At 35.7% G+C, this 25,891-nt stretch overlaps 6 protein-coding genes and 1 long non-coding RNA gene across 8 annotated transcripts; 3 read left to right on the forward strand and 4 right to left on the reverse strand.

The window, feature by feature from the left end:
- Positions 1 to 422: 422 nt before the first annotated feature.
- On the reverse strand, positions 423 to 7,550 carry Set1 (SET domain containing 1). Of its 2 annotated transcripts, none has more exons than XM_089080764.1 (10): positions 6,870 to 7,550; positions 4,310 to 6,087; positions 3,949 to 4,218; positions 3,538 to 3,849; positions 3,182 to 3,448; positions 2,434 to 3,089; positions 1,669 to 2,302; positions 1,296 to 1,517; positions 941 to 1,198; positions 423 to 713 (listed from the first exon to the last, which is right to left on the reverse strand). In XM_089080764.1, the coding sequence occupies exons 2-10, from the start codon at positions 6,053 to 6,055 to the stop codon at positions 540 to 542; spliced, it is 4,539 nt and encodes a 1,512-aa protein (XP_088936890.1). In that variant the 5' UTR covers positions 6,056 to 6,087; positions 6,870 to 7,550; the 3' UTR covers positions 423 to 539. The 2 variants fall into 2 exon arrangements, with proteins under 2 accessions (XP_088936890.1, XP_088936889.1); XM_089080763.1 differs by having other exon boundaries at positions 6,208 to 7,550.
- Positions 7,551 to 8,359: 809 nt separating this feature from the next.
- Positions 8,360 to 9,489, forward strand: UQCR-11 (Ubiquinol-cytochrome c reductase 11 kDa subunit). The gene is made up of 2 exons (XM_011640855.2): positions 8,360 to 8,583; positions 9,203 to 9,489. The coding sequence occupies exons 1-2, from the start codon at positions 8,485 to 8,487 to the stop codon at positions 9,374 to 9,376; spliced, it is 273 nt and encodes a 90-aa protein (XP_011639157.1). The 5' UTR covers positions 8,360 to 8,484; the 3' UTR covers positions 9,377 to 9,489.
- A 4-nt stretch (positions 9,490 to 9,493) lies between these two features.
- On the reverse strand, positions 9,494 to 17,243 carry LOC105428500 (ankyrin repeat and FYVE domain-containing protein 1). The gene is made up of 13 exons (XM_011640854.3): positions 16,914 to 17,243; positions 16,654 to 16,843; positions 16,453 to 16,562; positions 16,106 to 16,365; positions 15,853 to 16,002; positions 12,756 to 13,159; positions 11,958 to 12,671; positions 11,602 to 11,874; positions 10,949 to 11,390; positions 10,674 to 10,871; positions 10,307 to 10,547; positions 9,938 to 10,193; positions 9,494 to 9,867 (listed from the first exon to the last, which is right to left on the reverse strand). Exons 1-13 carry the CDS (start codon positions 16,915 to 16,917, stop codon positions 9,726 to 9,728), a joined length of 3,384 nt encoding a protein of 1,127 aa, XP_011639156.2. The 5' UTR covers positions 16,918 to 17,243; the 3' UTR covers positions 9,494 to 9,725.
- Positions 13,503 to 15,540, forward strand: LOC105428499 (uncharacterized). Its single transcript, XM_011640853.3, has 4 exons — positions 13,503 to 14,132; positions 14,203 to 14,351; positions 14,427 to 14,600; positions 14,669 to 15,540. Exons 2-4 carry the CDS (start codon positions 14,294 to 14,296, stop codon positions 14,944 to 14,946), a joined length of 510 nt encoding a protein of 169 aa, XP_011639155.2. The 5' UTR covers positions 13,503 to 14,132; positions 14,203 to 14,293; the 3' UTR covers positions 14,947 to 15,540.
- Positions 17,244 to 18,088: 845 nt separating the features above from the next.
- senju (UDP-galactose transporter senju) lies at positions 18,089 to 19,825 on the reverse strand. The gene is made up of 6 exons (XM_011640852.3): positions 19,686 to 19,825; positions 19,426 to 19,540; positions 19,291 to 19,337; positions 19,047 to 19,186; positions 18,830 to 18,973; positions 18,089 to 18,764 (listed from the first exon to the last, which is right to left on the reverse strand). The coding sequence occupies exons 1-6, from the start codon at positions 19,771 to 19,773 to the stop codon at positions 18,285 to 18,287; spliced, it is 1,014 nt and encodes a 337-aa protein (XP_011639154.1). The 5' UTR covers positions 19,774 to 19,825; the 3' UTR covers positions 18,089 to 18,284.
- On the forward strand, positions 18,270 to 19,626 carry LOC148935812 (uncharacterized). The gene is made up of 2 exons (XR_016140129.1): positions 18,270 to 18,409; positions 18,567 to 19,626. It is a non-coding gene; the product is annotated as an uncharacterized LOC148935812 (long non-coding RNA).
- A 917-nt stretch (positions 19,826 to 20,742) lies between the features above and the next one.
- On the reverse strand, positions 20,743 to 25,579 carry TBC1D23 (TBC1 domain family member 23). Its single transcript, XM_011640851.3, has 9 exons — positions 25,287 to 25,579; positions 24,626 to 24,846; positions 24,350 to 24,554; positions 24,016 to 24,252; positions 23,562 to 23,937; positions 23,243 to 23,456; positions 22,822 to 23,157; positions 22,610 to 22,742; positions 20,743 to 22,547 (listed from the first exon to the last, which is right to left on the reverse strand). The coding sequence occupies exons 1-9, from the start codon at positions 25,313 to 25,315 to the stop codon at positions 22,274 to 22,276; spliced, it is 2,025 nt and encodes a 674-aa protein (XP_011639153.1). The 5' UTR covers positions 25,316 to 25,579; the 3' UTR covers positions 20,743 to 22,273.
- Positions 25,580 to 25,891: the final 312 nt, after the last annotated feature.

Here is a 25,891-nt window from a genome sequence, read left to right on the forward strand (position 1 = left end):
TAGATAATAAAATTATATATATATATATATATATATATATATATACACTTTCAAATGTTGTTAATAATATAATCAATGTTTTCTTTAATTTTTTTTATCATATTATAAATAAAATCTAAATCTATATTCGTATAACGTTCTCTTTTTTATTTTGCATTTGAAATCCATTTCTTTCAGATAGACATATAATTAAAAATCATCCTGTATAAATATATGTATATATCACATATAGAATATTTACATTATTTGTAACTGCAACTATTCTATCAGCAGTATTTTTTTAAAACAAATTATTTACCATTTAATATATTTAGCAAGTAATGACAAATATAAAAATAATTGTAACACGCACAACAATTCATACATTCATTACGTTTTCACTGAATCAGAAGGGACTCGTAATAAAGTAGGAAAAACGCATCTTAACATAATTTAGCATTTTCCATTGCATTTTTATAAAATGTTTACATGGGGAAATATTTACAAAAATATGAGTAGGACATGACGAAATGTAGAAGACGGGAAAAAGAATGAACAATTCAGTTAAGGGTACCCCGGCACTGAGGAGCTCCACAAAGGCAAGGGATTTTGTCATCCTCCAACGGGAATTTATAATCATAAGTAATTTCTTCATTAACTCCTATCGGTTGTTTACTGTAGATTACGATCTTCTTTTGGCTTTCGATCGTGATTACTTTTGCGTAACAATTCGGCTAAAAGAAACAAAGATTTGGTAACTACGACAAAATACATATCACTCTGCTATTTTCATTTTAAGATTAACATCGAACTTTGCTACAAATTTCAAACTTCTATCGATTCATCAAATCGAATTTCAATTCAGACTAGAAATCACTTTCTTTTTTCATATAAAACATATTCATTATATTAATACACAGCCAATCAAAATTGAAGAAGTGGATAATCTCAAGGAACTCACATTGCAACTGTGATTTATGAACCTCGCCAAATTACCACACTTTGTCGCATCGATAATTGTATCTAAATCGATGCGGAAAAGGTAAGAACTGCCGATTCCAGTGGCTTCGTATTGAGCTTCTCGTAGATCGGCTACAACTGGTCTAACCATTTGCCCAACATATTCGATAACCATTTCATCGGCCGCAATTGGTTCCATGGCAAACAAACCCCAATCGTGAATACCAGACTTAGCAAACTTTAATTGTTTTTTACGGAACTAAAACACAAAATTATTTATATTCGGATTTATATTAAAAACATGTTAAATGTACGAATTTGTAGTACTAATAAATGTATTGAATTTTACATTCTACCTTTAATTGATTAAACTTAAGAAGATCACTGTCCGTATCGATTCCGAAAGCTGTTAACAACCGGCGTTGATTGCTGCGTGCTTCACGTGACAGCGCTTGCATTTTGCCGGTCAATGCTTTAGAATTATTCTTTGGACCATTCATTACACCATCACCTCCAATATAAGAGCCGCCGCTATCTTCCACGTCATTACTGCGTTGTATGCTTTGAGCATAATGATGCTGCAAAAACAAATTATCATGTATCAAAATTATGTATATTATGTATTATCAAAACTCTGATAAAATAATATATTGATATGTGTCTGAAATATTCTAAATTTTTTAAAAATGTGCGTTTGCAAATATATCAAATATTTTTTAAATATTTTACTTTGTGTTTAGCCTTTTCTCTGATGTCAACTTTATAATATCCTTCCGTTCTAGCGCTTCCACTTGCATGTAACCGCAACTCGTCTCGTTTTCTCTTTTTCGCAGGGCTCGGTATATCCGTCGGCGGATGATCGACCCAATGTGTGTCGTTCAACCAGTAACCTTGCGTATCATCCGCTAATAGAGCTTCGTAACTCCTTCTCAAGTACTCTACATCCTCTGCATCTATTCCTCTAGTCAAAAATTCGTACAAAATAGCCATTTCTGACATAAGATCTCGTTCCTTGTACGTGACAGTCGGTTCGGAGATCTGCTTAGGCAGCTTGTATATATAATCATTCCGTATATTTTCCTTCTCTCCCACATGATTCTGATGACTGCTATGCACTTTTGTATATTTCTTGGATTTCTGTTTCTCCATTTTATGAGTATTGTCCTTCGATTTCGTCAATTTAACGATCTTCGGATGTTTTACTTTGACCGAGGCTGGCGGTACACGTATCACTGGTTCCACGGGCTCCGGTTGTGCAGGAGGCAACGAATACGAATGCTCCATGTACACTTGCGAAGCCTGCGAACCAGGTGAACTCGGTGTTCGCTGTCCATTTAATCGAAGCTCAGTCTCTGCTTGGTACCTGCAGAAAAATATCGTAACATTGCATCGTCATCGATTATCGTGAATAATCCACCGGTAATGTGTATGCACTTTATTAGAATATTAAGTACAAAAAAAGATCATTACTTAACAAAAACTTGTATTACTGACCTTAGTCTTCTAATTTCTAAGCTCTCTTCTTCCGAGTCAGTTGTAGGAATTTCGCTGAACATTTCGATCTTCTCATTCTCCTTCAGGATAGGTTCGTTATTGATGTATTTGGCTGACATTGTCTGCAATGCCCTGATAATATTAGGCTGTATAGGACCTGGACTCCTATGCCGGATAATATTATCTCGTCCAGCTAAAGTCATTAAAGCTTCAGCAGCAGAGTTCTCCATTTTCTGCATATCTGGTAGTATCTCCTCTTTTATTGCCGATGTTATTACTATCGGTGTAGGTTTCGTTTCGATTTGTGTTTCCTTATCCTCGCTGACTCTCGATAGATCTTTCACCTCTTTGTCCAAGGTTCTACATACGAACGGCTTTTCTTCTGTTACGGGTAATTTCTCGGAAATACTTTCCTCTTCTTTGACATTTTCGTATCTCACAGAAGCTAACGGACTGCTCAAATTATTATCATCATCAATCTGCGGAAATTCGTTCGAATTTTGATCTTTAATTTTGATATTCGGCACCGGCGTTTCTCTGCCGGTCGGCGTGGGACAATCCAAAGACCTTTGAATCGCGAGTTCCATCAATATATCAGGATCTTCACTATTACAAGCCAAAGGCCTGTGATCGGACATTCGACTATCTGTATCTTGCTAAAAACCAATCCATTCTAATTAACACAACTGTTTAAAAATAACTTGCACCTACATTAATCTGAGTGTAATCATTTACGCTCTATACGCACCTCATCCTCAAAGCAAACTTCTTCGTCAGAACTTTCATTTGAACTATCGGAAGATTCGCTGGAACTAATTTCCTCGCTGCTACTTTCAACCGATGAAGATGTAGTAGACGAAGAAGAAATGGTTGGAAGAGAGGTTATTGGTTTCTTGGTTTTTTGTACAGGTGGTACATCCAAATCACTATCACTTTCAATAGTTTCTACATCAGCATGACCTGATTGGCGGCTGTCCTCATCCTGTGGTAATGGGCTTGGAGCTTTGATCTTGCGCTGCATATAAAGAAAACATATATACATGATATATAGTATTGCCAAAAAATGAAAAACATGAATAAAAATACAAAAATAACATATCTTACCCTAAATGAAGGCATCTTTGGCATACTAGCTCTAATACCCAAACCGAAACCATCATAATTAAATCCTAAAGGTGTCGCTTGTTCCAATAAAGATGACAATCCTTGCGTTTTCACATCCTCCTTTGTCGTGTTATTGACAATAATATTTTCGCCACTACCTTGAGTTTGAATTTTCTCCGATTTCTTTTCGTCCCACCAAACTTCAAATAATTTAAATGCTGTGTTTTCTATCATTTTTTTATTAAAATCTTTCTTTAGAATCTGCTTTAATTCATTTACAACTCTGCTCAATACTCCATTGATAGTAGGTCCCTAAATAGAAATATTTTAAATAGTTTTCTAACTAATCATGAACAAAATACAAAGTTTAGGTTCATGTCGACATAATAAGTCGACGTAAATAAATCTTGCCTGTGGATCTTTTGTGATATTATAATTTGCCATAGCATGTAACCGCGACTGAAAAGAGGAGTAATAATTTGTTCCTTGATTTCCAATGGTTGCCGAAAAGGATGCTGTGGCAGGTTGATAATGACTCTGCAAGTAAGTCGTTCCATAAGGATAAGGATACTGCGTTGGTCGTGGCCAATTATAAATATCATTTGAAGGATAGTGAGTTAAATGTCCTGGATAATTATTCGTTGGATACAGTTGATTCGAAGGTTCAGTCTGTGCTATTACCTGTTAGAAAAATATTTATGAATAAAATAATATGCAATCACACATGTAATAAATATTATCATGCACTAAATTTCACATATAGTGAGCTTACTTCTTCAATTTTTTCATCTCCCGAACTTAAAGGACTCAGAGACATTCTATCGTCATCAGGTGGTGGAGGTGGAGGTGGTTCTTTAGGTGGTTCTGGTTCATTGTCATCTGGTGCTGGACTATAACTTCCTAACAGTGCTTCGTCTTCACTGGAACTTATAACGCTCCCCAAATCTTCGTCCACAGAAAAATGACTAATGCTATTCTCGTGAGCTTTCCTTCGTTCTTTGTTCCTCTCTATCATCTTGTCAAAACACTGTTTGTATATCTCATGTGACAAGAAGGGACTGGGAGGCTCCGATAGCATCTCATTGTCACCGTGTTGAGATTTCTTGTCATCTTCCGAATCGCTGCCAAATTGTAAAAAAGGAGGTGCCATCCCGCCTGCTTTATCCTTCAGTAACATAGCGATTCTTGTGTCTAAATCTAGTGTTTTACGAGTTTCATCAGGAGAATCACGCGCTGTGCTCTTTACTGTGATCTGATTCTCTTTCTCCTTTTTAGGAGTGTGATGCACTTTCACACTGGAAGTCTTATTATTAATTGATATCACGTTAGTACTAGCACCATCCAAATTTGTCGCGTGTGGTTGAATTGGCCAGACGGAAGTAGAGCCAGAATATCCCGCCGATCCAGAATTACCACCCCACCATACGTTCGAATTCTGTTGAATTGATATATTCTGCGATACATTCTGAGGGATGCCAGCTAAGTAGCTATTTGGAGGTTGATGGTGATAACTACTATAGTAAAAGTCATAATTTGTGGCTGGAGTAGAATTTTGAGAATAATTACTAGAATAATTCAGTTCGCTCGGCGCTGTTCCATAACCCAAATCACTACCTGTACTACCGCTTGGTGTAGGATAGTCTCTGTATTTGTTATATCTTGAATTTTCTACATATGGTTCTCTGTTTTTGTCTATATTTAAAATAGCTTTTTTACTATTTCTAAAATCATCCCTTTCCTCAGGTAAAACCTTGTCCACCGGTGTCTGATGTTTCTCTTGCTCAGATTCCGGTTTTGTTACCTCTTTCTCTACTTTCTTCTCAGGTTTCTTTTCCACGGTTAACTCCTCAAACATCTTCTTGCACTCTTCCCCAAAGGGATCCAAAAATACCCTTAACACTTTCCCCATCACAGAAGTATTATTCAACTTTTCTACACAGGCTTTGGAAGCCTTGGTTGATTCAAATACCACTCTTGCTATGCCAAGATGCTTACTGGTTATCGGATGGTAATAAATAGTAAGCTCTTCTATAGATCCAAATTTTTGAACCATGTTTGACAAGAATGTCTTATCAATATTGTCATTTAAATGACAAAACGTCACTTCCAGCGGTGGAGGCTCTCCACAATAATTGGAGTCAATTTTAAATCTAGGTACGGGTAAATCTAACTGTTCAAGTCGAGTCCAAATCCTTGTCAATTGTGATCTGGGATCACGAGGCTGAACCTGTGGATATGTTGGATCTCCTGGGACAGTCCCATCATACCTACATAGTCTCGTAGCTCCCTTAACTAAAAACGGGTCGACTAATAACTTGAAGTTTCTCTGGGTTTTTAGAGTTGGCGGTGGTGCAGTGGTATCTTTCTGCGAATGTGTCACATGGCCATGACCATGTTTTGATGATGGCTGACTTGAATTCTGCGACGTGCTCTGAGAACTGCCATGGGAATGGCGATGACGATGCGAGTGCGCATGTGAATGTCCATGTCCATGACCATGCCTCTCCATGCCGTTCATTGCCTCCGAGCATCATCCATTCATATGAACTTCTGTTGCAAACATTTATTCAAACTTTAAGCGATATTGATATTATGATAAGTATGTGAATTATTTAACCTGCGCATAACTCATAGTTTATTCACATCTTTTTGAAAAAGAAACGTATTTACCAATATGATAAATTATCCACGTTCACAGAAATCAAATTGGAAACCAGGACGACACAGTTTCCCCACATCACTATTCATCACTTAAGAATATAATTGATTATAAATTATAAAAATAGCGGATTCGTTGTCGAAACGTTAAGTGCTCGATATGCCTCTTCCTATATCAGCTACGCGACGATGATTACATGATCGAGATCGTTTCGCGAGAAACACTCATGCTGCTACGCATACGGACTAATTTTACAGTTCATTACGAGCATCCCTAACGATATCTTTCTCTCTCTTTCATCGTACGCACGCGATCACATTAGAGACAACAATTGCGCGGAGCCTTGACAACTCTGCCGTGGATCGTCGCGCGAAGATACATTTTCTCGTTGCGTGAACGCGAGATAGTCCTGGATCGATACGATCCTCAATGTAGACGTTATCGATACGGCATCCTCAAATCGGACTCAATAATCGTTGCGCGTCCCGTTCATGGACTTATGATACAATTTTTCTCGTTCTCTTTCTTTCTTTCTCTCTCTACTTTGATCCTTAGTCTCACGCGAGAACGTCGCTGCGACCGCTTCAACAGCACATAACCTCGAAGGTGCCTCTCGGAATCCTTTTAGGTTGGGTTGCCCACGCGATAGCGATTCACCAAGAACATTCCTTACCGCGGAATCCTTCGTACAGAACGCTGATGATGAAGCCCTTGATCGTAGGCTACCTTCGAACCCAGCGAATCGCACTCTCTCTTTCTCTCCTCTACCTTTATTTCTCTCCCTCTATCTCCCACTCTATTTGCCTCTCCTCTCCTACCGCTCGCTCCGTCTCTCTCCCTCTCTCCTTCTCACCTTGATTCTCTTTCTCTTTCTTTCACCAGACCTTTAGACCCTTATTCAGTTACGTTGCGATTTCTTTCTCTTCCTCTGGCAGGGAGCGCATAACGAAACATCCAGCGACACAGTGCTACAACGCCACGGCGTCCCAAATTGTTTGCCTTGTTATCGAGCTATCGAACCGAAGGTCCTCCCGACTATGATCTCCGCCGTCGTTCCGCCACCGCCGACGGCTCGCGGTCTCCGGCTGAGAAACGTGATGAAATGTACGGACCGAGTTTTTCTACGTTTCTCACTCTGTCTCTTTTCCTCTCTCTTTCTCTCTCTCTCTCTCTCTCTTTCACTCGCTCGTTGACCTGTCGCGATACGCGTGAGTCTCTCTCTCTTTCTCTCTTTCACCGCAAGTTGATGCACCTGAGCGTGTTTGGCTGGTCGTGTCCACTCGCGCACGCGAGACACATTTCGCGCATCCTCCGTGCGCCCGTAAACCGCTCGCTAGCCGGTACATACGACGCGCGAACGCGTTCTTTTCCCATTTAATTAATCGGTGATGTCATTCCTACACCTTTCCGAACGCCTTCTTTCTTCCTCTCGATCATTAATTTACCATTAATTCACGGCAATAAATTCCGATGATAATGTTTCCGCTTTTATCAATATAAATTTCATTTGGGTTTTTCTTCCTTTTTATCATTTTTTATTGTAGTTCTAAAGTCCTCTATCCCACGACGTAGAAATCGATCCGAGATCTCGGACACCAGAGAAAAAAATTGATCAAATCGCATTGACTACTGTCTGATTAAATTGCTTAAATATAATTACATCTTAATACTGCTTTCCTATGTATTATTCAACAAAAAATTAATAATTTTATTTATGTTGACGAAATAATATTCGAGAAACTATCGTCGATTAAATTCATTGGGATTTGATCTGAATCGATCAATCGCGACAACTTCTACACGATTCTATAATTTTTGTACATATGTGACAATTGTAATTTTATTCATATATGTACATGACACAATGTTTAATAATGTATATTTTACCTGTACGCTAAATTTTCAACTGTTTCCTATGCTGTTGACTCAAATTATAGATTGAACTAAAGTGATTTTACTTTCTTTTTATAATCGATTTTCAGCCCCATTTCTAGGAATATCTCAATGCAATGGATGGCTTGCGCGCGCAAGATTAAATCAACAGCGTGACCAATCATTTCCAGTGTTACTTACAACTGCCGACAGTTGATTGGCCAGTGCATGTGTTGCTTTCCCAATGCGTACGAGCCTTAAAGCTCGATTAGTCGATGAATCGCGCTAATCGCGTTCTTCATAACATCTCTGAAGTTGCTGAGATTGCGGTTATCATTAGTGCTCATTTCATGGTGCTCTCTCCGGAGAAAAAATTTACGGGCACAACTATCGGAATACTTTAGATTATTAAAAATATGTCGAACATACAGGAATTCTTCAAACGTTATTTGCCGGTAGTTAAAGCCGATGAGGGAGAAGAGGAAGAATTGGTGGATCCGCAGAAAGTACTTCGCGTAAGTAACAGTCGTTATGTAATGTTTTGTCTATCGGACACATGCAAGCGCGTTGCTGATTTTCTTGATGCAGGAACACGCTTGCTAAAGTCAAGCCACGAGCATGCATTCTGTTTTAGAATAATTTTTAAGACAAAAAATTTCCTGAGAGAAAGGAAGAGAGAGAGAGAGAGAGAGAGAGAGAGAGAGAAAAAGTGGTACTCAGCTTGTTTCTGGACATAAAAGTGACAGTTTAATAAAATGTGGAAGGAATATGAGAAAAATTGTTTTCTCAAAGCAATTTATATGAATATACTTTTCTAATGATATACAATAGTTAAATTGAACCATAAATTTAAGTCATTGTTTATAATATAATACACTGTTTATAATGATTTATCAAACTGATACCAGATTATGCATAATTCATACTATTTATGATTTGAGATTTGTAATTTGCTATTTATTCACTATTCACATATAATTCGTTAATGGAGCAGTTTATTGACAAAGTCAAAGAGTATAAATTATGAATTTTATTTAGTTGCATTAAGATTATAGCTGTTAATAAGACAGTTAATATTAAACATAATATGTCATATAATCAAATATTTTAATTCATTGTTTTTTCTTTATACAGGAAGAATGTAGTAAACAAGCAAAATGTGTTAACTTCCAAGAGAAATTAAACACATGTAACGACCGTGTCAATTCAAGATCCAACACAGAGGAATCTTGCCTAGAGGAGCTTATCGATTATGTGGAATGCGTAGATCACTGTGTCGCGAAGACTCTATTTAGTAAACTTAAGTAATTGCAAAATATTTCCATGAAAAGTTAATTGTTTGCAATGTTAAAACTAAAAATCTCGAGCATTGTATATATATAATCAAATACTAGCAATAAAAGATTAACTTATTACACTAACGTGTGTTTTTTTTCATCTGTATTTCAACTTTTTGAGATAGTTTTTAACAAATCTGAACAATGTGTATACAATAGGATACATAAAATATCAATGACATACAATTACACATAGACTTTCGATTCAGTTCGCATTTCTTTTTTTCATATAAAAAAAACATTGAAATGATCTATTTCTCTTTTTCTCTTTTCATTAATTGTCATATATATATATATATATATAAAAATTCTTATTTCAACTATGATGGTTGAAGAGAACCAGTACCCAATAACACATCAAAGCATACATTGCATACACGTACTGGTTTGTTTAAACCAAATTTCAAGATTGGTACATCCTGACCAGAACACTTGCTGCACAAGATTCGTCCGCAATGTCGGCTGAAAAAGAAAAATTAAGATATATATCTGCTTAAGAAATTAACACATTCGATTTTTATTGAAATAATACCAATGATGTTTGCGCATTGTGAGAGAGAATTTTGTTCCGCATTCTAAACAGCAATCCTTATCGGACCATGGCGCTTCTTGTGTTAAAGAATCTAATAGTCTGTACAATAGCTGTTTCGTCGCTACTTGATAGTTGAAGATTGTAATTCCATCCTTATTCATCGAACCTAAGCATGCTCCGGCTTTCACTAGCGTTCTACAAAGATTTCCATTACCCTTCATATACGCGATTAACAGTGGTGTATTTCCATCCAAATCTGGAATATAATTCTATATATAATACAAGTACACATAATATACATATAAAGAGTGATTGCATTAAGGAATTTTCAAATAATTTTATTCTTTTGAATAGTTCTTTTTTTTGCACCTGCATTATTGACTGGATACTGTGACATGCATTCTAAAAACAGATCGCATATCGTTGCAGCATTGTCCCTCGCGCATCTAGCTAGCTCGTGCAGAGGATTACGACCTTTGAGATTCACTGCTTCCGCGTCCAGTGTACACTCGGTTAACAACGTTCGCACTACCGATACATGTCCTTCTCTTACGGCTACGTGCAACGCATTGTCGCCATCCGCATTTACCGCATCAAAATTAATGTTATTCTATGCAAAGAACACAATCGTGATTTTTTTATCGTGAAATATGGATACATCAAAACATATTAACGCAATTAGAACGTGACTAATTTTGATTAATTTTGATACTTAGCGCACTGGTTTTGATCTTACTTGCAATAATGCAGAGACAACAGGGGCATGACCCGCTTTGGCCGCCACGTGCAACGCAGTGTTCCTATTTGCATCCGTATCATTGACGCGAGCACCCGCCAGAATCAAACTTCGCACCAACATCTCGTTCCCCGATATGGCGGCGAGATGTAGAGGAGGTGTCTGCGTAACATCGTGTATTCTTGAATTTACATCTACCTGAGAAAAGAAATGATCCGCTGTATGTTGACTTATGTATCAAACCGCGCAATCTATGTAGATTAAAAATTCAGTACTTGTATCGACAATAAAAATAGAATGCTCTCCATATCACCCTTCTGTATGGCAGTATGCAAGAAGTTCCTGCCTTTATTGTCGTATTGTTCGGCGGCTTTAGGTAATCTCTCTAATATTGCTTGTGCAGCTTTGTTGTTGCGAACTGTTAGGGCAGTTGCGAACGGCGTCAGTCCTTTCTTATCCCTCTTATTCAGATCTATATTTGGATGACATAACAGAAGAGAAATAATCTGCGAATGTTGATTTTGTATCGCCACATGTACTGGAGTCTTTCCTTCCGCGTCACGAGCATTCACATCGGCTCCATGCTCGATGAGCGTTTGAACAACTTGTTCCAGTCCCCATTGGCAACACAAATGTAATGGCGTGCACTCGTCTCTCGCCTCATCTCCACCAGCACCATCTGGACCAGGTCGTCTTGGAGCATTCAAGTCACATCCACTGCAATACAATAAACAGAAAAAGTTGTCAACAGAAAAAGAGATAAAACATGATATCTAAAATAATTTCCTTTTATGATAAATTGAATTTTATATCTCCGTTATAATTGAAAAATATATATAAAATAGTATTTGCAACTTTTTTAATGCTTTTTTTTTACTATAAATCATCATTTGTTTTTCATTTTTCTTGATTGAAAAAACTTGCACACCTTCTAATCAGAAACTGTGCAATATCCTCCTTGTTGTCATCGATGGCTCTGTGTAACAGCGTTTGCTGACAACCATCGGGACCCGGACCCCAACAATCGGTGTCCGCGCCGTGTTTAACCAAAATCGATGCAGTATCTTCTTGATCCGAATCTAAAGCATCCCACAACGGACATCCTATCGAAGTGTCTACGCCGCGTCTACAAAGAGCTTCCACTACCTCACCCAATCTACAATGCACGCACAATTGCAACGGCGTTTCTCCATTGGCTGTTCTGTACATACAAAGATACAATTGTTAATAAGATTGTGATTCACAAATAAATTTCTGCAGATCTTAACACATTATTAAACTCACTTTGCATTCATGTCAGCTCCATTTTCTAACAGAAATATCGCCGTAGCCGAATCCTCTTTCAAGATCGCTTGGTGCAAAAGCGTCAGGCCTTCTTCATTGCGCTCGTTCACGTCAGCTCCGGCTTTTATTAGAGCCAGCACAATATCCTTGCCTTTTTTGAACGGTGCTTTTATAGCTAAGCTTAGAGGTGTCTCGTTTGCATTGTTTTTAATAGATAATTGTGAATCTAAGCTCGCGGCATCTAGTAACTCGACGACTATGTCGGTATATAAATTCGAAATGGCGAAATGAATCGGCGCGTCGCCAGTGGAAAGAGTAACGACATCGGTCGACAGTCCGTTTTTCAGTAAAGCACGAGTCAGATCCTTTAAGCCAACCCTGCACGCTTCGTGCAGTATCGTAAAACCTTCGTTGTTAGTTTTCATTAAATTATTATTGCAATATTCCACTAAGAATAATGCCGCCCCTTCTCTGCGTTCTCGCGTTAAGATATGAAGCAACGTGTCCCCAGTGGCATCATATGTTGGATTCGCTATAGCGCCCTTGGCCAACAGTTTCGACGCAAAATATTCGTTGAAGGGTTCCGTCTTCATCGCGAAACACAATGGCGTATCGTCTTCGTTCGTGATTTGATCCACATCTATACCTTTCGCCTCGAGCAGCAGATTAAACAACATCTCGTTTTTCTCCGAGATACAGCTGTGAAGGGCAGTCCTGTAAAAAAGAAAACAGTATGAAGCATAAAAGAATCATAACAAACAAGATAATATAAGTGGCAATACGAATGCACAAATTTACCATCCTCTACGATCTTGCAAATTCGGATCAATCCCTGCTTGGAGTAATCTCGATCCGACTGCCAGCATGTTTTCCGTATTGTGTTTCGCCACTAGATGCAAAGCGGTACAGCCCTCCAGTTGCTTGAGGTCAGCCGCGTTTCTCGCACCCTCGACAATTTTCACAGCCTCGCACAATTTTTGCATGCTACCATTGTTCTCCAATTGCTCGATTATAAATTCGGACGAGTAAGAGTCTCCTTTCAAAATAGCCGAATGAAGAAGAGAAAGACCCCTTGCATCTTTTGCGCTCAGATCTGCCCCGTGCTCGACCAGGGTGCGTGCCAGAGACGGCTGGCGAGTTTTTAGGGCAACCTCTAAAGCTGTTTCTCCCTTGTGATCCACAGCATTGACCGCCTTCGGAAGCTAACATAAATGATATGATATTATTATTAAAAACAGAAAATATCAGAATGCATTTGTTTCAAAGTTGATTAAAGTTTACTCTATATAAAAAGAGATGTAATTTTAAAACTTGCAAATTGCACTTTGCAAAGAAATTCTCATTAATCTAATTTCTCATAAATCTTATAGAAAAAAATGATACAAATTATGAAGAAATATAAAAAAAAAAATAACTTGTGCTTAAGCATTTATATTTCGAAGGAACGTGTGACTAGAGCTTTAGACATCTTTTTTAAACATAAATATTGATAACAATTGTTGAGAAACTTTCGTTTGAGAACCACTGCTATCAACGTGTGCATGATGAGCGGCGATGCGTGCGTAAGATGTGAGCATGTTGCACGCGTGTGTGCGTGTGTATGTGCGTGCATGCGTCGTGCGTGCGTGTATTGGAGTGGCGAGTATCGGAGCAGCGTGAAAAAGTGGAGGAAGTATGGAGATTATTTTCTGATATACATGAAAGGCTGAGGGAGCATTAAATCACCACCGAGGCAGATGACGTGGCTTCGCGGTACGCCCAACCGATCGCGATCATCGGCCAGTCGGTCCACGCATCCTTCGATGCGTTTTCGTGCGAGGTGGTGCGTGCTGCGAAATAAATCGCATTGCGATGCATCGTTGCGAAACCCTGTGATCAATGGGCACCGTTTGTCCGACACTCCATTTAACGGCAAACATCGATATGCCATTTCGTGCGCGCTAATTAGAAAGATAATGAGATCGAAAAGTTTCGATTTGGAAACGTTACGCGGACAGAAACTTTCCAACGGTGAAATCTAGCGATTTCTAATGAATCTCGAATGGGAGATCTATCAATTATTGAAAGAAGAAAAAATTATTATCTGTGATCACTCCAAGTTTTTAATTTTATTGCGCGATAAGGTTATCTAGGCATGAGCATAATATCATCTGCATGAGTTTTCTCTTTTAAATGGTTAGTGGAATTGTGTAATTTTGAAGAAAAAGAAAATTTTTCACGTTAAATATAAAATTAAATGTTTCAGATTCTATTGTTGACCGAGTAAATACATTATTAATTTATAATTGCTAATTTATAATTGCTTTTGAGGGAACACGAATGATATTGTAAATAAAATGTATATCTTCAAGTCAAATCTGCAGATTATGATGTCATGTATCAGTATTTTATCATGTATGCTTCCTTTTGTCGTTATCAATAAGATAAATGTATAACGAGAACCTGAGATTAATGTTTTGAAATTTTTAGATGTTTCACAAGTACAGGCAGAAGGTATCTCGTGTTTTAGGTGTTTCATGACACTGTCAGATCCAGATGATACGGATCTGCATTGTTCTCACTTTGATGGAAGTGCCAAATTCCAGGTATTCTGTCCAACTTCAACACTTTGTATGAAGAGAACTGTTCAATACAAGTCTAAAAGTAGGTAGATAATTAAAAACGCGGCGTCGAATAATAATGTAGGTATTTATTTACAAATTCCTTTTTAGCATCTGTAGTGACCACCGTTCAACGAGATTGCGCGTCACAAAAATATATTTCTCACACTTACAATGATGTTGATAAGCAGTGGTATAAAAAAGAGGAAGTCATAACGTCCGCTTACGATGAAGGTTGTTTCATTGGAGAACACAGGGGCGGATCAACTAGTCCGCCCGAATACTGTTTTTGTAGTTTTCACTTGTGCAATTCATCCCCCCCACAGATTGGAATATTTAACAAAGTGTATGGGACAATATTAATGATGCTAATTATAAGATTGTTGTAAAACTTTTACAGTTTATGGCACATAATATGTTACTTAAAACAAAGTGCAATTTGTGAAAAAATTTCATGCATAAGATAAATGATCTCCTGATGAGAGAATATAGAGAGCTTAATAATTTATAAATGTTATATCATGCAACACAAAAATATACATAAAAATATATATGTTACTCCTTTAATGTTTGAAATTATCATATTAAAAAATTGTAACTTTTAACAAATGAAAAATGTAATATTAACAAAAATTTATTTATTAACAAAAATATTAGTGATCTTTTTAGAACAAGAAAATATTTTACTTATTAATACATAAACATTGCCAAAAACCAGAAAAAAGACCAAAACTGTCATTTATCTAAAAATGTTCATGAACAAAGAATGTTGTACTTTGCGTATAAGTACTTAATATTTAAACTCGAGTTGTGAATATTTAATAATATCACAACATTTAAGATATTTAATTATGAATTACAATATTAAATTCTTGTACTTTTGCAATACATAATAATATTTTCATATTATCTTCGTACGAATTATTATGCGTCATAGTAACTAACTTATCTACTAAATTATCTCAATAAAGTTTCTGAATACATATATTATGTTTAGTTTTTAGTCATCGCAAAAAGAAGAAAAGAACTTAAGAAGAAACAAAATGGTTTGTATTTGTGAACAATTTGAAAAAGGATTTAGTGAACCAATAAATGACAAAATATAAATTATAAATAATGTATTTATCAAAAATTAAAAATTGAAATCGCGATGTATTTCGATCTTACTAAATCTTTCTCATCTTTTATTCATATGTTTTCTAAGAATTTATATTATAATATGATATATAGGTCTACAATAGTATAATATGACTAAAGAAAAGCTAAATTCCTTCTCAAGTTAAAAAAGAACTTACCTCGGCATTATGTTCCACTAAGTATAGAAACACGACATCTTCGCGCATCAAGCGTACTGCTGCATGCAAAGGATATTTACTCTTAGTCTGCAGCAACTTGTACAGCAAAGAACCTGGCATCTCCTTGAAATCCTCGCCTGTCAGATCTTCCTGTAAGATGTATAGACATTTTATATACTCTTATACACATATATATATATATATGTATAAAATTAATTTTAATTACTAATTATTTTGACAACTGCAATCTTACCCAATGCGCCGAAATTAAGGAACTACAGTGCTCTTTTAACTTTAGAGTGCCCAGTTCCTCGGCAGCTGAATATAATCCTACACAATTCTTCAAGCCCACTGTTCCAATCAAGTATCTTTCGCATTGATCTACCAGCTCCGACAATTGGAAACTAGCCGCTGCTTTCATTAGATCCAGGGTTAAGTGTTCCTGAGATACTTTGCCCGTGTAAATCCATTTCAATAGCACTAACGCCACAGTACTGCTTAAATTGCTCCAATCTAGAAACAATATCAACAACATTGACAACGATATTGTATCAAATCAAGAATGAAATATAAAACAAATAAGATATAAGCCTGTCTAACCTAAAACAGTCTTTTCGACAAGAGCTGCGTCATTGAAGAAATCAGTTCTGGCAGATAGCACAAATTTGTGCGCCGGTATCTCTTGATCGATCAGTTTTATGCTTATATCACTGAAATATTACATTCAATATCATATTTGTTAAACCTACGTTATAAAGAAAAAAAACCACCTGAGGTCTCAGATTGTAAACATAGAAATACCTGTAACGATGCTGACAGTACAAGGATGCCACTGTGGCTAGGAGTCTGCCGACAAATCCACCCTCCTGTTTCTCAGCTGTGGCGACAGCATACTCCCTTTGTAGTTCTGCATTCGCGTTGTACAAATTGACATATTGCTCTCGCAGCAAGGACAGATGTTGCTGCCACTTTTGTGCCTCCGTGGGGTCCTCTAAAACAATCAAGCGCCCGCATGCAAGATTGCCGAATGGTCCGATACGAGATATGTCGAAAAAACTTACCCATTGTCGAAAGAGGGCGAAGAGAGATTGTCACATCCAACGTTCCGAACTCAGCGTAATCCAATGCGACGTTATCGCTCGTAGCGCGGGCTCGCCGCGCGTTAACACACGCTCATTTGCACGGAATTCGCCCGCGCAGGATCTCGCGAGGAGCAAAGTTAAGAAGGAAGATAAAGGGGAGAGCCGAAGGAAAACGAGACTGACCGGGGAACCGGAGCGAAGCGGCGCTATGTCGAGTGGGATGGCGAGATTCCGAGAGGAGGATCGTCGGGACCCTCGGGAGAACGCAAAACGCCGCCGCGGCACCGCACATGTGTCACACACACGCCCACGACGTCATTACGGCATCTGTCACCGTGGTGGCGCACGCACGCACACGTGCGCGATCGAGTGAGACAGAGCGATACGTGTCGTCCTCCTCTCGCTAGCGATTTTCCGAGGAGACAATTTCTTATAAATTTCGTTTCGACGAATAGATGTGATATAAAGATAATGTAAAGTGCGATATGTCTATCGCAACATTTCGGAGAGGGGCTAATGGAAATGGATGCACTCGAAGAAAAAAAAAAAAGTTAACGAGGCGGGCGAGGAACGGCGAGGAATGCAATTGGATAATGGGCTTTAAATTCAAAGCCGCGACGATCTGTGCAAGATGACCAATCAACAGATACATGGTCATTTGATTGGCGATCTCTATTGAAGCAATATGAATCGTTTCGATCGAGATTATTAAGGCGTACTTCCACGGACGCGCGCTTCGCGTGTTCAGGAGATTGATTGTGTGTTTTGAAACGAGGTAAAAATTATAAAAGTGAGGATACAATCAATCCTCAGAAAGTTGCATCAGGGTGCATCCATCTGAAACGAGCGGTTTGCGTTTTGGAATTAAAATCCAAAAATGAATGTAAAATAAGTTAAGTGACATGTTGAAAAAGTTTATAATTAGCTTTCCTTATCTAAATATCGAAGTTTTTCGAGAAATATTTCAAAAATTGAAAATGTGATAACACTAATTTCTATAAAATATGTTCTTTTTTTTTAAATTAAAGATAGAAATTTAATAAAATATTTTGAAATATTTAGAACTATTTTGTGCTTGCATATTTAAAAAGATATTTTAATTTCATAATTCGTTATTAAAAAAACAGGAATTATTGTTTATTAAATTATCTGAATTTGCCTCTGATTGATTTATTAAAAGAAATCGATATATTTTTTATTCACAAGCGTTCAGTCACAGTCTCAAATTAATAGCATTTTATATTACAATAAAACTTTTGTTCAACAACTTAACGCTAATGGTAATGTGCACTTTGTTTTTATTTGGTTACGAGTCATCATTATTTAAAAAAGATTTAATACTGATGTAGTTTATACCAGAAGCTTCGCGCTTTCCGTTGACTCTTTAGGCTGAGTGTTTTGTACAGGATTTCTCGAATATAAAATAACAGCGAAGCTCACCATGGCTATGGAAACAATGGTGTTCGTACTGATAGGTATGCCGAATAAAATCCAACATAGAATTGCTGTAAAAATCAATTCCACTGCACTAGCAAAAGTCTTCAGTATAGAGTTTAAAGTCTTGAGGAAGAAACTCGTTATTATCCCGACGAGTGAATTATTTAGCATAATTAAGATTACTTTTGGTTGCAGAAACATATCAATCTTGGCGTTGCTCAACGTATCGCTATTCACGCCGTTCATGAATAAATTTAACGCAACAATTGCTACGACGTTGCAGAGAATACTATCGATGTACATAAATACATTCTGTATAAAAATGTCGATATCCGCGCCTTGCCGTTTCAGGAGATACTCGTTATATACACCAGCTAAGCAAGAGCATGTCGTCTGTAAAGCAGAATATTTCTCAATAAATAGTTCTGTTTCAATTTATTGATAGAAAGTTAACTCACCTGTACAAGAATTAAAAGTAGAAAAATATCTACATGGAATTCTGTGCCAAGGACGTGGGCGTCAAAGTGCTTTATCATACAACCCACTGTTAAGATTATTAGAGAAAACCACTGCGTCGCGGTCAATTTTTTGTTAAAAATGACCTAGAAGAAATCAAAGTTCTTAGTCTGTTCAACATGGTTTGTCTATACATGAAGAAAACAATGTCGCAGATACCTGAAAAATAATCCCTGTGAATACAACGCGAAGCTGCAACAAAACATAATAGGTCGTGGGATCAAATCTAGCCAAATTGACAAATGCTAGATTGTTGTAGAGACAGTACAAAATCGCAGGTATCATATAAAGCAGCAGCACTAGAAATCAACAGTTTTGTCTTTAGTTCTTTATAAACCTCGATCACATCAGATATTTATAGCACAAGTATTTAGAATTCTTTATCTCATATTCTCAGTCTTACCCTTTTTGTTTTTCACTGTTTCTTGGAGAAGCGTCAGGATGCTATTGCTGCAAGTCAAAGTGAATTAATATTGATCAGTAATATCGTTGGGATGACTAACCACAAAACTGCAAATTCTTAAATTATTTCACTCACTCTTTGCAATAAAGTGCAGCGGATATGATCAGTTTTAAAATTTCTGTCATTAATACAACTGCCACAATGTTGTATTCATAACGACCACTTCGTTGAGACCATGTCACAAGAATACCTGTAATAGATTATTACATTACGTATTGAAACATTGTATCATCATAAGGAAACACTTTAATTATACTCGTATAATTTATGACGTTATATTTGTTGTTTTGTTGTTTATAATAAGAGAAGAAAATTGTTTACAGAATGTTGCTCACCTTGGTTTATAAAGAGAGCTATATAAGAAATGAAGATGACAGGACTCCATCTTCCTGGAAATAATTCGCTCCAGTTTATCCCTCCCATCCTTCGATTTTTTTCAATAATTTCAGTTTGAATAATTTTAGTACATCATCTTTAGTAGTCATTCCTCACCGGTTTTGTACGTACGCACGCAGCGCACACTAGCGAAAGCCGGATACTGGCTGATACCACCACATATCAGTATATTTCGCACATGTATATGTGTGTGCTACGTGTCTCAATAAATGTACTTGTCTATACATATGTATATATCACGTTGTATTCTCGTCACGCGATTTGTATTCATTGCCATGTATCTCAAAAAACGCGTTTATTGCTCTTGATCCAAAACAACAGAACTATACATATATATATGTTGCTCATTAAATTAGAATTAGTCATCGTTTTTTTATCTATAAGATTTCGCTATATTGCTTAGCTAGATTGCACTCTAGTCACATTGCAAAGAAAATATTTATATAAAACATTTGTAAAATATGTTTATATAAAATTTTACATATATATTTTTTTCGATTTATTTTTATAACATGACTAGAATGCACAACAAAACAATGTAGCAAAATTTTATAGGAAAAAAAAAACGATAACTAATTCTAATTTTATGAATAGCATATATATGTATAGTTTTGTTGTTTTGAATTAACGCATTTTTTGAAATAAATATATGGTAATAGACATAGATAAATATATATGTTATAGCAATTGCATTATTAAATTTTTTTATATAATCACAAATTTTTTTCTATAAATTTTTTTATTTGCAGAATAGGAATAAAAGAGACATAAATAGTAGAATATTATATATTGATATAAGTTATCATTACTGCACTTGTAGTAATATATACTTCTGATATCAGTAAATGTAATAATACAATATCGTTATCTTTAAATTCATTTGCTAATATCTTATCTACAAAGCAAGAATATAAATAATTTTTCATGGATCCAATATTTTATAAGTTTTTATAATACGTAGATTTACTTAGGAATTTAATATACAAAGTATTCACATTATTTTGTCAACTCTTTTTATTATATATATATTTCTGTATTATATTACATGGCCTTTTTATATGTATATACACATCTATAAACATATATTTCAGAGTTATTAAGAATTTCAATATGTTTAATTTCTTAGAAGTTTACTTTCTATTGCTGACTACCCAACCCATTTACATTTTTCATCTCCAAATTGTTCATTTGGAAGCATACATGAAAAAGTTTTATCACATATACACATACGATGTGTATTATTCAAAAACTATATGTATATGTATGTCGCAGTCAGTGTATATATGTATATTGATAATATTCAACTGTTAACAACATATACATCCAATTTTTAAGTATGAGTTTTCTATTTTAATTATTTAATGAACTTATATATAAAAGCATGAATGAACAAAAAATCCATATTTTCAATCATTATATGAGTTTATACAATTTACACAATTAATTGAAATAATGAAAATTTAGATTTGTATAAAGTATATATTATCGAAATTTTGTATAATAGATTATAACAAGATAAACAATACAATATTAATTACCACGACTTATTTACAAATAAATTATAGATACAGAGCGTTTCTGAAAAAAAAAATCGCTGAACTTTGACTTTTTCATTTAACAATTTTAGGAAAATTTTATATATTTTTGTTTTGCACTTAATGTTATAAAAAAAATATTAATTGCACTGTTTTTTGTATAAATACAGATTTGCTAAAAAAATAGGAAATGTAACATGTTTATAATTTTTGCTACCAAAGAGATTTAATAATAATTATAAGTTTTCCTCAAAGTTTTCCAATTTTCATTCATAATACAAAATAGCTAAAATGTTTTTAAGAAGGATATAAAGGCAGATAGCGTGAAAAATACTATTTGCCTACAAATATTGCATCTAATATTCATTTGCACAATTTGTATAAATTTCTTCCTACAAAAACATATCGCTATTTGGCAATTTACAAAATGCAAATATATACGCATGTACTAAATATATTAAAATGATGTTAGGACCAGTTGCCAATTGGAATAGATAAATATTTTTGTTTTAATATTTATATATAAATATTAAATATTTTTCTACGCATGAACACAACCAAAGAAACGATTAATGTGCAGGCACATATGTATTAGTTATCAACTTGGCTCCTTTTTTTAGCTCTTTGTTAGATTTTTAGCATTTCCTTCCTACAGAATCTCAGTCTAATTAAAGTCTTGGTTGGCTACATTAGCACTACAAAAATTTTATTTAGACTGTCACACAACAAAAGGTAGAAGGCCTTTAGATATTTCTGTTAAAAATGTAATATATTCTTATTTCGCTAACAATAATTATTATAAACATGATTTACAAAGTTATGAACGCATTGGTTTTTAGATCAGTCATACCATGATATTTAAAAAAGTTACCGTATCTAAATGATAAAATCATCCGGTCGATTAAAAGTGAAATGTTATATGGACATAAATTGAACTTTATAATATCTGTACATTAGCTTGAAATTATTCTATAAAATATGTATCCGTAATATTAATCAGATGTTTTTAATTGTTTCATGATCTGTTGCGTGATCAATCTAGTCGCTTCACTTGCGTTGGGTATAAGAAACTTATCCATGTCGGAAATAACTGTATCGTTATATTGTGTCGTACCGTATTTGAAAGTTATTAGATCGGCGTGTCGTTTCCTTGACGTTATTTTAACGATACTCGTCAAGGGACGTTTCACGATTACGTGCGCAGCGCCTTTTCGTTCTGGGATTTCACGCAGTACTATAAGATGACTATCGGTAACCAATAGTTGACTAAAACAGAAGTGCATTAATTTTATATACAAAAGAAAATTCCTTTCTTCTTACATACTTACCTATCACAGAGATCGCCATTTACTTTCACCTCTTGACATTTAAAGGAATGTAATAATTTAGGATCTTTCATCCATTGTTGTATAGATACTACTTCGATAGGCTCTTCACTTTCATTATTAGTCATTGTCATATCTATGAAGCAAATATCGTCAATTAAGCCGATTAGATTAGTTTTTTTATGATGAAATCACTAAAGAATTTGAATGATTACCTATTTCTTGATCATCATCTATACTAAACACAGGTGCGGTTTTTCTCTGACGTTTAATATAATCCAAATCTTTGCTATCTCTTTTTTCTGTATTACTATTGACGTTTGCCGTAGGATTGACGATATAATCAAACAGCTTTCCCTTTACTTCCTGACTTTTCAACTTCATAGCTAATCCAATCTTGCCCAAAAGATCGGAATTATTATTTTTGACTTTGACAGGGCTTGCCTCATTTGAATTTTCCTCTAATATATTAGCATTGCACACCAGACAATGTTGTGAATTATGATCAACGAGACTCGACACTACTTCGTCACCGAAATATTCATGAATAGCTGAAAGTAAAAATCATAGTCATATGATAAAGAATTATCTTATTTATCTTCTTCAAAATATATTTAAAAATAAAAACATAAATACCCTGATATCCAGAAGTAACCATGCTCACGTATTGTGTATGTTTTTGTAAGAAGGATGCCACTACCATATGTGTGTAGCGATCTTCCTCTTGTCTACCACTTCCCAGAAAGCAGAGGTGTTCTCCACCAGCTTGCGAACCAACAGCCAACGCTTGACGCTGAGCTTGTAGTAAGCCTTGCACTGCGGTGGCGAACGCAGCAGGTTCCTGCAGCATCTAAAAAGATAGAAATTCACAACATCATAATAAATATTAAAATATAATGGCTTAATACATATTATAAAATTGGTTTTAAACATTTTTATATAATTAATAACTTACCAAGTTACAGTCAAGATGAAATGCTGTTGGCAAATGACCTGCATTATACTGTTCAGCGGGTCTACAATCCACCAAAAAGAATCTAACAGCCTCGACGGCACTACTAGGTATGGATGGAACTTCAATAGCATTTTCTACTAATTCTTGCGCCGATACGGGTAAACATAATGCATGAGATATTAACTTCTCATCGGAATTTTCACCGAACATAATGGGATATAAGTCTTGTTTGAAAGACGTTGGTGTTTTCATTGCATAATACTGTGCTAAAGAACAAAAATCAGTTACGTCCTCTGCTTCCAAAGCACACGGCATTACTGCTATTGCATCTATTATATTTTGTTTGTCTTCGTCTTTCATACTCAAAATTTGCTCTCTACAAAGATATGAAAGTTACTTTAAATAATATAACAAATTATCCAACTATCCAACTATCAATTTAATCGATATTTACCTGGCATTTATAACCATAATAAGTGAAAGAAATAGCATGAAAAATGGATCAGCTTGCATAAAATATAAATCCCACATTGTACATATTGCTGGTAATGAGCAAACACCAGCGAAAAGGGTATTCATCCATACTTTCGTATATTGGTCAGGTGATATCCTTTTCGTATCTAAGAACGAGCACAGTTCTGGCTCATGATAAAGAAGCAGCAATCTTAAGACTGAACTGTATGTTTCACCTCTAAAAAGATTAGTAAATGTTATGAAAAAAATCTGATATAAACATTAATAAAAATACTTATTCAAAAAAATAATGCTTATTATAATTTTCTTTTTACCTTGGAATATAGATATCTCTTATTGCCTCAAAAAGATTATAAATTACGGCACGTGGTAATTTTAAAGCTATTAAAGGACCTAGTAGTTCTAGCCATCCATTCCCTCTTTCATATTGTTTACATTTACTTTTACAATAAAACGTTAATATAGATTCAAGATCAGAAACCACAGAGACTTTATCTTCATCATCATTCCCAAGTTTCTCTGTAATGTTTAATAACAGATATTAATAAATATAAATGTTAATCCTATCCTTATTATGTTTGCATACTTACCAACCAATTGTTGACAGTCATCGCGAATTATATTTTGTTCAGGTAAATCATAAACTTCATTAAACTGACTCAATTGATCACCTCGATCAGTAACATAAAGGCAAGCCAGCCAGACATCTGGTCTCAAATTAGCAGGTACTGGTTGGCCTTTACAAATAGCATAAATATCAGATGCTGATGGTGCTTCCGTATCTAAAAGCGCTGCTTCCAGTTCTAAAACCCTGAAACAGAATAAGATAACAATTTGAAATTGACAAAAGTGACAAGAGCCATATGTATTTGAAATTGCATGAATCATGGATACATAAAACCAACCATGGATCTATTTGAACACACAAATCGTACAGATGCAGCGTATTAATTAGCGCACGATAATTAACAAAAACCTCCAAGTGACATTATGTAATTCACACTGCTCTACTAATGAAACATGCACTTCGTCACAGCTGTAACCGAATTCTTTACGTTTTATATAGTCTCGCGCTGCAAGCAAAAGTCTCGACACGCGGACCAAGTCCCGGAAATTCGGTGGAAATTTAATGGAAATTCGGTGAAAATTCGGTAAAAATTCGATGCGTTAACCGGCCGGACATATGTGAAATTCGACGTTTTCCTCAAGATCGTTCCTCGGTGAAACCGAGAAATCGCGATTTCGACTTACCAGGTGTTCTCGTCCTCCTGTAGGGCCATCGTGACAGCGATGTCCGACAACGTCAAGTCTCAAGGCAAATACGAGGGTGAATGAAGAGATCTAACGACGTTCGTTAAAATCGTCTACAAGCACGTCCTCGATCGATCAGCATTCCTCGGAAATCTTCTATATTCAGAAACGTGGGCTTTCATGTCGCGCGAACACTCTCAATTCCAACGGGTCAGTGGCGTGACAGCCGATAAAACGTAGCTGCTGTTGACAGACTTTTGCCATCTTTTCGGCGTTCCACGCATGCGCGACGCGAATTCACAATGCGACCGAAGACGCGCAAGTATGCTACGGATTTGAAACTTCATAAATCAAAAAGAATTACATTATTATTGTCATTTTAATCTTTTGTTTCAAAGCACATGTATTTTATACATGAATCATCAGGATGACGATCATAAATTTAATAATTTGTTATTCAAATATTTATATTAAATATCATAAAATCATATCAGTAGTCGATAATATCAATATTCTTCATTAATTATCTCCGAGCTCCTTAGGAAAGTTGATGACCTTTACTAATACTTTGGTGATTGATAATTAATTGGATCACGTGATCAATG

The sequence above is a fragment of the Pogonomyrmex barbatus genome, unplaced genomic scaffold (genome assembly GCF_055798465.1).
Source record: "Pogonomyrmex barbatus isolate J1 unplaced genomic scaffold, ASM5579846v1 scaffold4, whole genome shotgun sequence".
NCBI classification, from domain to species: Eukaryota; Metazoa; Arthropoda; class Insecta; order Hymenoptera; family Formicidae; genus Pogonomyrmex; species Pogonomyrmex barbatus.